This window comes from Rutilus rutilus (assembly GCF_951802725.1).
Source record: "Rutilus rutilus genome assembly, chromosome: 9".
Classification (NCBI taxonomy): Eukaryota; Metazoa; Chordata; class Actinopteri; order Cypriniformes; family Leuciscidae; genus Rutilus; species Rutilus rutilus.
In genome coordinates this window covers 18578687-18595565 of record NC_140223.1, presented here as the reverse complement: position 1 = coordinate 18595565, position 16879 = coordinate 18578687, and the positions used below count along the sequence as shown (strand labels likewise).

The 16879-nt window shown below is 37.5% G+C and overlaps 2 protein-coding genes across 4 annotated transcripts in view; both read right to left on the bottom strand.

Moving 5' to 3' along the window:
* Nucleotides 1-8971, bottom strand: part of arhgef12a (Rho guanine nucleotide exchange factor (GEF) 12a) — a 49765-nt gene extending 40794 nt beyond the window's left edge. The window contains exons 1-2 of one of the 2 annotated variants that reach the window (XM_084418693.1): nt 8258-8971; nt 7552-7715 (exon numbers count right to left, since the gene is read on the bottom strand). In XM_084418693.1, the coding sequence (XP_084274819.1) occupies nt 7552-7583 (32 nt within the window). In that variant the 5' untranslated portion in view covers nt 7584-7715; nt 8258-8971. The remainder of the gene's footprint in view (nt 1-7551; nt 7716-8257) is intronic. The other variant, XM_084418694.1, reaches the window with a different exon arrangement.
* Nucleotides 8972-10035: 1064 nt separating this feature from the next.
* Nucleotides 10036-16350, bottom strand: tlcd5a (TLC domain containing 5a). Of its 2 annotated transcripts, none has more exons than XM_084418086.1 (3): nt 16084-16350; nt 12858-13068; nt 10036-11167 (listed from the first exon to the last, which is right to left on the bottom strand). In XM_084418086.1, exons 2-3 carry the CDS (start codon nt 13051-13053, stop codon nt 10635-10637), a joined length of 729 nt encoding a protein of 242 aa, XP_084274212.1. In that variant the 5' UTR covers nt 13054-13068; nt 16084-16350; the 3' UTR covers nt 10036-10634. The 2 variants fall into 2 exon arrangements, with proteins under 2 accessions (XP_084274212.1, XP_084274213.1); XM_084418087.1 differs by having other exon boundaries at nt 16100-16328.
* Between the last annotated feature and the right edge of the window lie 529 nt (nt 16351-16879).

Genomic DNA, 16879 nt, shown 5'->3' with positions numbered 1-16879 from the left:
GTATGCTAACAGCTCATTAGAAACAAGACCCATCATCTGTCATCATTCAGCTGGGATATGATCTTTAACTGAAGACCACAACAACCAAACATGGTTTTAGCCTAAAAAGAAAAACACCTGACTTAAATTTCAAGGGTGTTGACTGTAATTGGGTGTTGAAAACAAATTACAAACACCATACCTGAACCTTAGGGATAACTTGCCCATACTTATTAATAATTACTTTAATGGCTGAAACATTTCTTGCCAGTTGACGCAATATATGTTACTCTCAAAGGGACTCATTTTGCAACACAAAATGTGTGCATTCATGCCACGATTTCTGAGTTACTTCTATTCATAGACTTTCAGTTGATTTCACAGTGCGGTCTGGGCTTCACGACCGTCAACTGAGATACTTTTTCCTCTGCCAGAGAAACCAGAATATCTACCCCGCAGAGACTAGCCTTCCTCCCAACTATGATTTTCTGCATTTTTTTTATGAGTTTCCATTGGGCAAAACTGGTATACTTGTCCAAATCCGACTTCAAGTACTCAAACATCTTTGTCAATCTGCAAACTTCAGGATTTCCATGCAATCCATCAAGACTAAAAGAAACCAATTCCCTCATTTCAGCTCAGAAGGGTGTAAGACAGGGCAGCACAGCCAAAATCACAATGAGCACTTTGACAAGACAGATGACTCACCTGCAGCTAAGCTTACGTGCTCATATTTACGTCTGACAACGGAGTAACTAGGTGTGTTTCTGAGACTTTCAGCTGCTTCACCCAAGGTAAAGGTGAGTATAGGTGTGGCCCCCGTGTTGTAGTGAAAGGCCCATTTGTCTGGAGCTGGAGGGGGCAGGGGAGAACAGAGGGGAAGGGGGGAAGAACGGGGGTGTCAGACATTGTTGTGACTCAGCAGGGGCTGGTGATCTTTACTGAGACAGATCTGGTGCAGAAAGAGCACCGGAGAGGAGGAGGAGTTGCTGTTGTGTGCATGCCAAAGTGGCAGCAGGGTGTGAGGCCGGCCCACTCCACTCTTCATTTACACTCCAGTGAGAGCGTCTGTCAGCCACTCAGGCCACAAGAATGAGCACACAACAATATTGTGCTCAAAACATCAGCAAACTGCTTCATGAAACCTGACCGTGAATCAATGCATTGCAGAAAGCAGAAAGAACTGGGCGTGTGTCAGGAGAACACAACCCTTGTGTTGACACTATGATCTAAACCTAGACTGGGCCAACCGGTTCTGTGCTTACAAATAATGGACTGAAAATCTGAGATTTAAGGGAGCCCTGTAATGTCATATATATACACACACACACACACACACACACACACACACACACACACACAATCTTATAACAAACAATCACGATCTGAATCGTGATCTTCCCAATTTTTAGATGTACTATCGAGAATATCCAGCCTGGAACAAGCTTATGGACTTATCTGCATCATTTTTAACACAATATTGCATTAAACAATCAGTTGAAAAATAGTCATTAAACCCTGAGTTAAACTTTAAAATACTGCATAGTCTGTTTGATTTTAAAAAATCTTTATGTAAATACTCGCCAAGATGGACATTTTTACATATTTTTGTATATATTTGACTGCCTGAAACCCCATGTATACTTTAGTCGTCCTTGTTCAGCTTCGTCTCGCAGCGCGCACACAGAAAGCGTGTGAGGATCAGTCTCTTTCGCAGTTAAATGTGCTTTTAATAACTCTTTTTAAAATAAAGCATGTCCCGCAGTAGACTGCATTTTTCGACAATCACGTTACATGATTTGACTGATTTGGATTAGGCTTTAAGGAGGGGCGAAAGCACAATAAAGCACTATATATAGCACGTTTGAGCTTCCACAAGAACCAATGAGGTTTGGTCTTGCACGTCAAGCAGGTTCGGTTGAGCTTCTGTTTATGTTCGCTGATCAGTGTTAAATGTGAATAAAAGCCTAAATTAAAAAGTCTAAAGTTGCTTTCAAACACTCCTGTGTATATCTGTGTAAGCGCTCTTTCAAAGATTTCTATTTACAACTTGTTTTTGAAGCGTTCATTAGCCAATCACTGACATATCTGTTGCGCATGCGAACAGAAGTGATCAAGTTAATCAGAATCCGCTAAACAGCGCTTGTTTTTCGTGCTGTTCAGTACACTGCAAAGTTTCTGGATTTACAACTGTTTTTAAATGCACGGTTGAATCCAAAACTGCCATGATTGGCAGTGATATGTGTCAGACGAGACAAAACAATCTGATACTGTATGTCAAAATAGATGTGCATTAAGTCTTATAATGTAAATGCAAACTAATAAACCTACCACTTGTTCAATGTAATGTGTACAGGTATGTGTTTTTCTGTCCAATTTAGTTAATTATTCAGACTGAAGAGGTCTGTGCTCAATTAGTCTGATTGGTTCCACTTGTTCGTTAAAAAGAACCACCCCAATCGAGAGGTTTGAACAGAATGTTCTGTTGTATGATTACTGTTGCATGCAGCCAGCGAGCACAACACAACTGAAAACTGGGCTGATTGTTTATTGTCCAAAGATAATTTTGCAATGCCCAAGTCTTTCTTTCTCTCCGTGCAAAAATCACAAATTCACAGCTCTACAGCTACAGTCATGACGAACATAACACGCATTTAATTTCAGAATGTATTAATGATGGTACAGTTTCAAATATTAGAGTTTCAAAATATCATTAGTGAAGCAATGCATCACAGCTCAGCAGCACGGCTATTTAAAGCAACTTGGATATTAAGCTGCTCTCTGCTTATCACTGACGAACCGGAAACACGTTTCAACGTTAATCCCCCTGAGTGTGAAAAAGAGGAACAAAAAAAATGTCAGCAGTGTTTAATTCAATATAATCATTTGTAATGACTTTAGTTGCTGGGGCCTGTAAAACTTACAAAAAAATATTATATATATAAATATTTTTGATTCACTTTTTTTTTTTTTTTTTTTTATGTAATCAACCTGATTTAAAGGGATACTCCACTTTTTTCGGAAATATGCTCATTTTACAACTCCCCCAGAGTTAAACAGTTGAGTTTTACCGTTTTAGAATCCATTCAGCCGAACTCCGGGTCTGACGGTACCACTTTTAGCATAGCTTAGCATAGATCATTGATTCTGATGAGTCCAGTAGCATTTCTTTCAAAATGACCAAAGAGTTTCAATATTTTTCCTATTTAAAACTTGACTCTTCTGTAGTTAAACCGTGTACTAAGATCGACGGAAAATGAAAAGTTGCGATTTTCTAAGCCTATATGACTAGGAACTACTCTCATTCCAGCGTAATAATCAAGGAACTGTGCGGCTGTACCATGGGTGCAGCAGGCGTAATGATATGACGCAGCGCCTGAAAATAGGTCTAATAGGTTAGACAAACTTAGTCCCGGTCACGTTGGAAGAAGTTACCGAGCTGGGGACTATTTTCAGGCGCTGCGTCATATCACTACGCCTGCTGCACTCATGGTACAGCCACATAGTTCCTTGATTATTACGCTGGAATGAGAGTAGTTCCTAGTCATATAGGCTTAGAAAATCGCAACTTTTCATTTTCTGTCGATCTTAGTACACGGTTTAACTACAAAAGAGTCAAGTTTTAAATAGGAAAAATATTGAAACTCTTTGGTCATTTTGAAAGAAATGCTACTGGACTCATCAGAATCAATGATCTGTGCTAAGCTATGCTAAAAGTGGTACCGTCAGACCCGGAGTTCGGCTGAATGGATTCTAAAACGGTAAAACTCATCTGTTTAACTCTGGGGGAGTTGTAAAATGAGCATATTTCCGAAAAAAGTGGAGTATCCCTTTAATAATATACATTATCACTGCATGCCATCTATTTTATATGATATGAAATATCTAATTTTTACCTATTATAAAATGTTGTCAAGATTGCCATTCCAAATGAATGAATGCTAATAATTTCAATTGGTTTATTTATTTATTTTTTACATTAAACAAAAACTTGAGGGCACGTACATTCAATGTGCTGTAAAGCTTTACTATGACAAGCTGATTTACAATAAACTGCTGCTTCAATTCTAAATGCTATATGAGATGATGTCTAGGTAAAACAGTCGGCTCACACGCTTGAAAAGCTGTTAACCAATCTGCTTGCAGGATATCCTGTTATGGGTTACATGTCATTCTGCAGTGTATGGGTGAAAGCGAATGATGTCAAGAGACAAAGAAACAACAAATGACTTTGACCTGGCATAACCTCAGGATTAAAACACAACAGCACAAGGCTGGCGGTAACAAAAGATGCATAGACCACTTGGGTGTATGCAAACAGCTATGACATGTTTTGTGTGGCGGAGAAAGAGACAGTTCTGCAGTAGCAGTGTATAGAAGCCACAGAACAACAACAGAAAAGAATCTCAATTCTGATAAGAGAAATCAGAATCGCGAGATATAAACTTGATATTCTGACTTTTGTTCTCAGAATTGTGATCTAAACTTGTAACTGCGAGTTATAGTGAGAATTGCGAGAGAGAGAAAAAGTTATTCCTCTCAGTGATAACAGATGAGAGGAAAACCAATCATCTTCCATCCTGATATTGGTACTCTACTAGATGGAAAGGTAGGCCTATATCAACAAAACCTTACAAGCGAGCCTCTCCCTCAGAGTTAACTTCTATCACTCATGTTTCAATCCCTGCAACACTGAAAGCACATCTGTCATCATGGAGATGCCCAGACAGACAACCAGTCTGCTGTTCCACAGTGACGTCAGTGGCAAAGACCTGTGAGAGCTGCTCGAATGGCCAAGTTTACCATTAGAAAACACTCTCTGACTGACTTTTATCAGCCCTCATGAGTGAATAGTATGCGAGTACTGGACAAATAGAGGTTATTGATACATTTATTGAACTTTCCCATGGCTTGGTTTCCACTATACACTTATAAAAAAAAGTCTGAATCTAATCAATAGCAAATAACAGTATGATGAAGTTAGACAAGACTTCTCCCTTGATTTGCGTAATGGTCTAAAAAGCAATAATCAAGTAGCGCATAACACAAACACTTTGCAGGAATGAAATGATCAAAGGAAATACAATTCAATGTTACAATGGTTTTCTCTTGAACTTCTTGTCTATGTGAAATGATCAACCCTGCAACTAACTGAAAATGTTTTATAGGCTTATTGCTGAATGGCCATTTGGCCTCTAAAATGAGATCAGAGACAGTTTGGATCACATTTGAGATATGAATTTCAAAATAAGCTGTAAGCAACAACATGACAGGATTAAACCAAACAAAACCAAACATAAGCATGTTAGTGGTTGATGGACAATTCAAGATGGCAGCATAGCTCACACAAGCATACGAACTTCGAAGCCAACAATGACAGAACAATCAACAATAAAAGGTACATAACATGCACAAAAAAAGCAGTTCAGGTCTGTCTTTACTGTTAATACAACTAAAAGTATTAAAACATTTCTTTTTAAATAAGGCTGAAATAAAATAAAATATTAAAATCAGATAAAAAATTTAAATGTTGCCTTTGCAACTAACTGAAATCAAATAAGTTGAAGTACTAAAATTGGGGGGGGGGAAGCAAAACAAATATTTTTTACAAATTAATAAAAATGACAAAAGCACATAACAAAATTACTATAACTAACTGAACATAAACTGAAAATATATTTTAAAAAAGGCAATTAAAAATATTAAGAAATACCTATAAAAGTATATAAATAATACTAAAATAACACAGGTCATGTTATGTGTAGTTTCCTACTAGTATGCAAACCTCAACTGAATAATATGTCCGAATATGAGGTATTACTATTCACAAAACAGTCGGTGGAAAACCACAGAACTATTGTATCTGCTGAGATTCAAAAGTCTTCAACCAGTGGAAACTTTCCCATAATGCCACAGGAGCTGTCAAAGTCAAATAAAGTTGACACTCAGAGAACTGTAAGCTACAGTAAATGGCTCTTTCCAAGTGCTATAGGTACCAAGAAAGCTGCACATCATGGTTAAATTGCATTTGTTAACTTGAATATTCACTGCTGATAGGTCAAAAGACAAGCGGGTCAAAAAACAATGTCAACATGGCAGATGCAACATATCCGTGAATTAATTTATACTTCACACCAGCAAACCTAATAACATGTTTAGTGCATTCAAATTCTCATATATTCATTGACTTGCCAATGGAAACTGACTTCTCAAAATTGGAAGTAAAGCACAAACCTGGTCAAGAAACAGGCTTGATGACCAACATCACGCACATAAATACAAGACTAAACCCAATAAAAGCTCAATGCTGACCAACAGAGTTCATTATTCAGAGATTTCATAAAAACATAAAGGTGTCCACTTAAAGCTACAATATGTAAAAAAAAAAAAGAAGAATTCGCTGCTAGGGGTCGCTAACCTCTTACAATAACAAAGGCGTAGGTTGATGACGCAGTGATAAGTGGAATGATGGGACTTGCTGTCATGCTAATGGATCTAATAATGTTTTTGGATGAGTGAAAACATTCATGTTTTTTAACATGACTGTGGTATTAAGCAGGTCACGATTGCTAATGAGAGATGGATATCAGCGACACACGCGAGTCCCGCAGATGTAAAGGAATAAGGACATTGAATTCTACCGAACTACCCGGAAGTGCTGAATTACTACTCACACACAGGCATGAAAACAGGTCAGGGGTAAAAAAAAAAGGTGAGAAGGATGCGGCATATATATTTGCGACCCATTTTGGTTTTAAAACGGCGAATTTCGCCGAAAGGTGAGGAGTTTTCATGCCTGCACACACGTCAGTTTATTAGACGAATGAAACTTGTGAGGTAACGCAGCGCTGTTTCATTTGGTCTAATGTTACACTATCATACTAAACTGCATTTGAGTGTGTTGAAAGTTATAATGTAATTCTATGTGTTAGTTTGTTTGCTATATGAGACTAGCAGGAAGATAGATCAACATTAGAATATCATACTGATCATATTCTAACATTTCATCATGTTGAGCTATATAACATTGATTTGTTTTATGTACATTTGCTCACCTGTCTAATAAAGTACACGCAAGAGCGGCGTCCCTGTCAAGTCGTTACTTGTGAAGCTCTGTCAAGTCCAAGTTAGTCGCGGACGTGGAGCTCTCGGCATCTCGAAAACGCCACGCTGATATTGATCCTCGTTTTATTTCTCCTTTTGTCCCAAAGTATGCTTGCCATAATGTTTGAACGAAACAACAACAGAGTGCCGCTAGACGTTACGCACTACGCAGTTGTCCACGTCTGTCGCCATGGTTACTATGGCAGTACAAGCGGAAACCAGGGATAACGCGGATATTACCTCATTGACAGGCGACAAGTGAACAGGGACGGGCACTTTTTAAAATTGAGAATTTCTCTGAATTTACAAATTCTTGGAAACATTATTAACAATGGAAGTACACAACTGAAAGAAAACACTGTGCAAGTGTTTTTTGGATATTTTGATACAAAATTCGTACATATTGTACCTTTCAGTATATGGTAGGATCAGACCAGAAGCAAGTTTGTCCACATAACTCATACATACCTGTCAGTGACTGTGGACCGTGTGTCACTCATTGGGCTTTTGTTTTTAGCTGTTATTCGTCCTATATCCTATAGTCATTTTCAGATGCATCAGGAGAAGCATCGGTTTCTGATGTTGCATGAGGCTGTTGCATCCGTATTCTGTTGTGTTGACCAGGAGGTTCTCTAATTAGAAAAAAAAAAAAAACAGAAAATGTATTATAAAAGATTCCATGCAGTTCACCAAAACCGCAATTCAATCCAAATGATTCCAGACAATCATATTCAAAACACACCCAAAAGTCCATACACTTATGCCATTATGTGATAGACAACATAAAAGTATGTAATACGTTTTAAAAACTTAAAAAAATTAGCACATAAACAATATGCATGATATTTTCCAACATCAAATAACTCAAATTATTTGGTAACTCAGTAACTCAAATAACATGTGGTTCATCCAGAGGTGGTGCTGTTTACAAATAAACAAAAAACGGTTCATAAAAACAACATTAACTCTAACGTTACATCTAATATACTTGAAATTAATATAAATAAAACATATAAAATATGTTCTATAAATACAAAACGTATTATCTTGTTAGGTTTAACAGTAGGCTATAGCAAGTCAGTCAGGAGGCTTGTGCAGTTCAGCTTAATAATTTAACCAAAATATAACTCTCAGAATTGGTGTTTTTTTCGTTATTGTGCAGCTGTAAATGTACCTTCGTATTTCAGCAGCAGCTCCCAGGTGAAGTCGAAACACGTCCTACTGCTCTGGAAATTAATTCACTTTGGAGTTCCCTAATGCTGTTCACAGCCAACACAACAGCAGTTTGATACTCGTACTGCAAAACGAGACAAGGCCTTTGCTATGCTAAAGCTAACAGTAGCCTAATAACGTCCACTCCAAAACTGAGACGCGCTATTTTCCCCAACAACAATAACAAACAGCCGGCGGCATCCACACCGATCCCAGTCACCCAGACAGGGAAAAAAATGCACGGGCTCATACACGTGTCACTCGCGGAGAGTTTCTATGGAGCGGCGACGAAATCACTTCAGCATCAAAATAAACAAAACCACTCGATAAAGTTCGCATGGGTATCCCCGCATGCTTTTAGAAATGATACCGAGCTCGTATGAAAGCAATGGTCCACGTTAAAAACCAGTTAGAGGTTGTAGGTTCCGATCCATCAAACTGGGGAAAGTTGAGATGTGCTGCTGCCGTGTCTCCCGCGGGGCTGTGTCTCAAACCCTAGTGAGAGAGTGAGCCTGCATGGACAGCATTTCCGATTCAACCGAGCTCGCGCGCGCTCGCTCTGCTGAGCTGAGTCGGAACGTACACACAAAATGTTGTACAAGTAGTCAGGCTCACCAGAATTTGAGAAACAGTCAGTGTTATGAAAGTGATGATGGTGATTCAAAGTTGCTTCTTCGCGGAGATTCAATCAAACTCTAAATAAATGCTTAAAAAAGAAGAGAGTCCGTGACAGATAAACGACTTAATGTAGTTTTGGATGGCTTTGAGTGTAGACGTTTTTGTATTTTGTTCATAAAGACGCTAAAACGCACATCATTTGAATGGAACATTTTGTGTGAGACTCGGACAAGGCGTTCACTTTTCGTCCATTTTCCGTGATATTATGCGTTTTTAGGAAAGGTCTTGAATTTTCATGTTTACAGCTGGCTAAATGAGTTTATTATTCCGTTGGAAAATGTGAGCCAGTCACTGGTTAAATTAAATTAACTTCAAGCCCAAGAGTGCGAAATTCTTCAACTATTATGTTACTTTGCCACTTGGTGGACGTTCGCAAAATTGCAACGCGTTATGGACGCTTTTTTAGTCTACTTGAGTTGGACCTTTTACATGCATTATGGATTTTGTTTTGTAATTACTCTACGTAAGATATAATAATAAAATGAAGAAGACACTGTTTAAAATACACGTAAATTTACATATTTCCCCCCAAAAATTAAGTGAAATGAAAGTTACTAAGATTTCTACCTAAACAAAACATAAAATAAAAAAGGTTAAAACATTAATATTAATGTTATAAAACTAAACTGCTTTACTGGTTTTTAAAATAAATAATAAAACATTATTTTCCAAAAATCGACGTTTTTTAATTAGACTTTTTTCATTTTACAATCTCTATTTTTGTTATTAAACCCCATAAATATCTTAATGATTTTTGATTCAGAATTAATGAATTTCTGTATGGCCTCTTAATGTATTTTTCCAAGTTAGACTAGTAGATCTGTACAAAAAGAAATGTCTTGTCAGTCAGAATTATGATTCTTGCCACTAAGGTATATTAGTTACTTTATTTTACAGTGCTAAAACTATCCACCAATCTGAACTCCTTTATCTAAGAAACAATTACACTCGATTTCAACATAATTTAAGGCTTGCAGTGTGAACGTAGCTTTAGTTATGATGTTCAATCTGACATGTGGAATGATACAACACCCAAAATACATTAATAACTAAAACTGATTTGCAAAGATGATGAGGATGTTTATTGATTTTATCAACTGGTGTGATCAATTCACCGTACCTCATCACTCAACTTCACAATTTGAAAATGGTTACATTTCAATAACAAGACTTTTTGGATTTACTTTTACATTCAAGTCATTAATCACACACACAAAGCATTCAGTAATCTTCCAGAAACATTTAGTAGAGTTTCATGATCATTTCTGAACATTGCACATACTAAAAGTTTAATGGGAAAGAATGTGCATAACTAATTAAAATGTATCACAAGTAGTTCCTAATTACAAAAATATCAAATATTTCCAGTACTTAACAGTTTAAACACTTATGAGTACAAATATATCACATTAGATTTGATTGTAAGAATTTTGTGTTAATCATAATGGCAAATAAAAAACTTTTAAGGGCTCTGAAACAGCATGGGTTTTCCCATGTGTATATTACCAGCCAGAAGTGAACTTTAATGGCTGATATCCTTTTTAAAAAATATGTAAACATCTATTAGCGGCAGAGATTTATTAGCTGTAACGCTGATTCTCATTCCTCTCTCCAATGTTAGAAACGAGAGGCCAATCTGCAGGCTGCATCTAAGAGATCTTTCAGTCTCTCTTCACGTCCTGCCCGTTGACCTCTGCCATCCTGTGACGATTCATCCAGTGCCGGTATTTGACCATGGATTTTCGGTATGCGAAAGGCCCGATGTCAGCCATGAACACCCAGGACAGCGCATACATGGCCACGCCGCCAATCTTAATGATGAACTTGGGTTTCGGAGAGATCAGCTCACAGTACAGCATTTTGCCGCCGACGAAAACGCGCATGAATACAAACAGCAGAACGAACAGAACGTCCACCACGTCTCCCAGTAAGCTGTTGTAGCGGCCAGAGTGTTTCAAGAACCAACGCGTCTGGAGGAGGGGGTTCGTGATCTCGCTGCCAAACAGCACGGCACAAGACTCGATGCCCGACTCCCCCAGCCAGAGAGTGAGCATAATACCCAGGATGCTCATGGTGTGGTGAGCGAGCATCACCAGGCCCTCGGTGCGGAAGTACACACACCAGGCCATGTCAAAGATAAAGTAGCCCAGACTGATCACCATAGCGGTGATCTGCAGAGCGGTGTTCTTTGTACCTGCAGATGATATACAGGAAAATATGAGAATTTGCCATGAAAAAAAAAAGACAATACAGCAATGCTAATATAAACATAATATATTAGGGGTGTGCGATATGTTTTTTCTATACTAATATCGTAATCGTTGTTTTAAAGGAACACTCCACCGTTTTTTCATATTAAACTATGTTATTCCCTTAACTAAGACGAGTTGATACCTACATACCTCTCGTCTCAGTGTGTGCACTCAATCGCTCTGGCGCGCGGCGACACTTTGATAGCACTTAGCTTAGCCCAGTTCACTCATTAGGATCCAAACAGAGATGAAGTTAGAAGCAACCAAACACCTCCACGTTTTCCCTATTTAAATACAGTTACACGAGTAGTTACACGACCAAGTACGGTGACACAAAATAAAACGTGGCGCTTTTCTAAATGGGTAAAAAGGATAACTAATGTATGGCGGAATAGCACTTGGGAGCACTTCGACTCGGCGCAGTAAAAAGTCACGTTGGTTCTAAGAAGTGAGAGGGAGAGGGAGAGAGGATTTTTCAGTGATGATATTACTGCGCCGAGTCGAAGTGGAAAACATGGAGGTGTTTGGTCGCTTCTAGCTTCATCTGTGTTTGGATCCTAATGAATGAACTGGGCTAAGCTAAGTGCTATCAAAGTGTGCACGCACTGAGACGAGAGAGGTGTGTATCAACTCGTCTTAGTTAAGGGAATAACATAGTTTAATATGAAAAAACGGTGGAGTGTTCCTTTAACAATGTGCAAGCTAACACTATCGAGCATTTCACTTCAATCAAACAAAAACAAGCCAAATATCAGCTCAACTGCAAAGGTGATATTGGATTTATTTAATAATTCAGTAAACAAAATGCTAATATTAAGTGAGTCACATTTTATACACAATATTGTCTGTTTTTGTTCGAATTCACCAACGAAAATAGTTTCAAACAAGCCACAGCAGAACTGCGAGCTATTTTGTTACTGAATCTGCGTTTTTGAACAAATCGGTTGAGTAAATGATTCAATGACCCATTCATTAACAGTTACTTGCTTTGTTTTGTAATGAATCAGCCATTTGAACGAATCGGTTGACTGAATGATTCAATGGCTCACTCATTAAGAACGAATATAAAGTACTTACTTCCCTAGTCGAAAAACAGTATGTGAAAAGAGTAGTATGTCCAAATTCAACAGTAGGTGCAAAGTAACTGGATGACTGACATTATTATAATTTTTTTTAAATAAAGTAATCTTTAATCAAAATATCTTGCAGTGACATCTCTCCTCTTCTCTGATGATGTGTTTACTGGCGTGAGGGCGGGACAACCTGTCACTCACATGAGATCAACCAATAGCAAACCACAACCATCCAATCAATTCCCCATGAAGAAATTAAGTCCCGCCCTACATTTTTTCTTGTTCGATAAGCTGTTTTACTCGGATATACAAAAGTAAGTTCTTCATCCAATTCTGTATCTGTTCAATATGCGATTTCAGACACAGCGAATGACTTGCAGCACCTATTGATGGTTTTAGTGTCACACTTAAAGTATAATTAGTTTTTTAACCATATACTTTAATATTCAAAATGATTTATACAATTGTAATTGCAGTATAAATGCATTTATGCCACCTCTGAGCTGCATTAAACAGCCGCACACCCCTATTAAATAGATTAACATTTGGTACATCTTGCCTGGGTTGGTGAAAGGCCACGGTCCATCTATGTATCCAATGTAAGCAGTTATACAGACTGCAAGGATGCCATGGAATAGTGTAACTAGCCGACAGTTCCATTCATAGCCGCAAGTGCCATTTGCATAGCACAGCAAAGCATAAAGAGCAATCCACCCAGCTAAGCACACTCCGACTGCCAGCATCAACGGCGACATCTTTATTCTGTGAACCTAATCAAATACAATGAGCTGTGACATTCAGAAAAAACTTGATCACGTTAGATTGAATGCATGCATTCATGAAAGTACTTACTTGAAGCACCACAACACTTAAGTGACTGTATAAAAATGACACTTTCCCTTTGATTCTGATGTGGAATAAGCGCTAAAGCCACTCGAGTATGTCTGAAGGGGTATGAGTGGATTTCACATTAACAGTTGAGAAATACTAGAGTCTGGCTTGTATCTGGGTGTGTCAAAACTAGACCAAAAGTAACTGTGGCAACCTTATCCACAGCTCTTTATCCAAATGTTGTCCAACCCTCGGATGTGAAGCAGTTGAACTATGTCAATATTAAGTTATTTTATCAGGATGTTGATATGTACGTATAGGTTTGAGAAATGAGAAAGGGTTCTAAAGCCCCGTTCGCACCAAGAATGGTAACTATAAAGATAACTACAACAATAACTATGTTAGCATCCACACCAATGCATGATAACGTTGTGAACTGCAGTTTTGTCGTCTGCCGCTTTAAAGTCTCAAGCTCTTTAAAGCAGGATGGATTCTGATTGGCAGTCAATGTTTTATCGTTCATCAGCTGTAAAAAAAAAAAAAAACATTCTGAAAGTGATTCCAATGATATCGTTTCTCTATGCTGTAATCGTTATATATTTAGAACAATTTTACTATATCTTTATCATTATAGTTATCATCATTGATGTGAATGGGCCGTTATTCTTATTCATAACAGGTTCAATAAAAAATACAATAAAATAATACTTTTTTAAAATTAAAAATAAATGTATAAATTGCTCCTTTTCATTAAATCATATTAACTGGTTGCTTTTAGTGAATCAAAAACATAAAAATAGATAAATCTAAATAAAAGAATTAATGAAATATGTGGTTAACACTTTATTTTATTGTGTTTTATATTACATGTATTTTACTATAGTAATAACTATTTGGCATAATTACATGCAACCTACCCTAAACCTATAGTAAGTAAGTACATGTAGTTAATTGTTATTATTAGTCAGTACTTAAATGTATAATTACACTGTAACAGGGACACATTAAAATAAAGTGTTACCAATTTTGTGTTTAGTATTTTTTATATGATAATTAGGAATAATTATTACATTGCATTAATACCGCTTCTAAATAAAAAAGTTAAATAAGATGTATTTCTGATTTCTTGTAGATGGAGACCAGGGATGGTAATAACAGTTTTTGTTTGAGCATCAGTAACAGGTTGTGGTTGTTGTTTGTGCTAGATCTCTCAAAATTTGACACATGGTAGCCACATTTGTCTACTACAAATAAAACAATCACAGATTGTGTGAGTTAATGTCAAACACAAAGAGTTCCGTTGTTACAACCCTCCCCCCTACTGGGGTGATTTGTAACACAGGCTGGGAATAGATGTAACAATGAGAGATGATTTGCTGAAATAGCATGCACACAATCTAAATTAATGCAAGAATGTTATTGAAGAACAAAGAATAATCACTTTTGAAAAAAGTTGGAATACAAAAAACACATTGTATTTCTTTTGGTCTTTAAATTTAGCACAAAAACAACTGCTGTGTGTGTTTGTGTCTGTACTGTATTCCTGTCACATTCAGTCGCTGGCTATGTTGCCATTCACTTTTGCGATATCACATAAAAACTGCTGGATTAAAATGCCAAGATGAGCATAAATTCTAAAAATGTGCACAAAAAAAACATGCGCTCAATTGAGGCGGATAATGTTTAATCTGATAATCTGATAAGAAGACATGCGCATAAACTACGATGAAAACATATTTACCACATAAATCTCTTGATGCGCAACACAAAAACAGAGGATGTGTTTGATACCTGGACTCCTGATGGATTGATACCTGATGGATACTTGGAATCATCATAAGGGGTTGTAACATATTAAATGAACTGTTACAACTATCCCCACCCCAAACAGCCATACCTTAGATTTAGCATGAACGCAAAACATCAAATTCAACAAGAGAAATGGCTATAATTTAGGTTATGTAAGTTAAATAATTGTATTGATAATACAAAGGTTGCTAGGCTAGGCTAAGGCTAAATTTGTTTTTACTTTCCTTCCTGAAAATCAGTTTTTTGGTAATAAAATCTACAGTGTTGCCTCACAGTCACATGCCACTTCTCCTGTGAGCTCGAAAAGGTGACGCGAGTGTATGATATTGATGTCATCACCACAGATCTTTTCTAACTTGTCAAACTGACAGTGTTACTACTGAGTACTGACCCCATGTTACAACACTATCCGGTCTCCCCTATCTGTTGTGTGTTGAAATATACAATTATCTGACCATTTAGCAACAAACTTTTCTTATTTCCAAATGTTTTCCTCAAACGTATTAGAAGAATCGTTAACAGAAATTCTTTACTATTTCCATCCCTAGAGTTGTGGTACCAAAAAGTCAGTTCAATAAATAGAAATGTCCGATTTAATCGTACTTTTCAAATGTAAAATAAATTGATTAATAAATAAAGTTCATAAATATAAGAGTAAATTGGAATAATCCATCGCAGAGAGATCTTAAAGGGACAGTTCACCCAAAAATGAAAATTCTATCATTTACTCACCCTCAAGTTGTTCCAAACCTGTATGAATGTCTTTGTTCTGAACACAAATTAAGATATTTTGAAGAACGTTTGTAACCAAAGAGTTGTTGGGCCCTATTGACTTCCATAGTATTTTTCCCCACAACTGTTTGGTTAGTTACCCATATTTTTCAAAATATCTTATTTTGTTTTCAGCAGAAGAAAGAAACTCATACAGGTTTGGAACAACTTGAGGGTGAGTAAATGATGACAGAATTTTCATTTTTGAGTGAACTATCCCTTTAAGATTCTTTGCTCGCAGTAGATTACTGATGGACCCAGTCTTAAACTAATCTTCTGAGCTGTGGGTTGGATGAGGTTAATTAAATTAAAAGCAGGTTAAACGTGTAGCCATGAAATTAAATCTGTTTTTAAAACAGGAAAAATGTATATACCTCTTAAAATAGTCACCTCAATAGCATGTTCATTGACAGGCCGGACAGTTATTGAGTGCTCAGCATGGATGCTGTCTTCCTCCGTGCTTCCCGCTTCAGCATCACGTACAGAAGAGCAGCAGCGGACCCGACACGAGGCATTGAGGGCTCTCAGTGTTCAGCTCCGGCATAGTCTTCTTGGAGATGGTACGCAGATCACCACACAAACAAAAGGCACATTTCAGCCACCCAGTCACTCAGCGACTGGACAACAGCGAGGATGACAACAAAGAGTAAGGCACATCCCTACAGCAGGGCGACCTCTGTTGGTATGGAACGCGAATGGGAGAGAAGCGTCCCTCACAACCACAGCCGTTGACGTCGACGGAAACCTCATAGTTTGTAGTCAACATTTCACACTGGATGACTACGAATTAGGCCTAATAGTGTTTTGTGCCAAACGGAGGGGGGAAAAACTGAAAGTTTGCATAACCCGAAGCAAAACGCCGTCGTGTACCACAGAGCCGTTGAAAAAACAGCATTGGATTGGATTCAAACAGTGTTTCTGCGATTTTCATTTTTATGTAACGTTAGTGCCTGCTGCTGATAGCAAATTTTCACAGTTTGACGATTATAAGTAATAACTATGTCTGTAGTAGAACTTTAGAAGTATTTTGGCGGTAACTATATGGTTACTTTGAGCTGAGAGGGATAACGTTAGTTCACCCAAAAATACATTTCTGTCATTATTTACTCACCCTTAAGCTTTTCTAAACAGGCATTAAGGTTCTTTCTTGTGTTGAAGAAAGGAAAATAT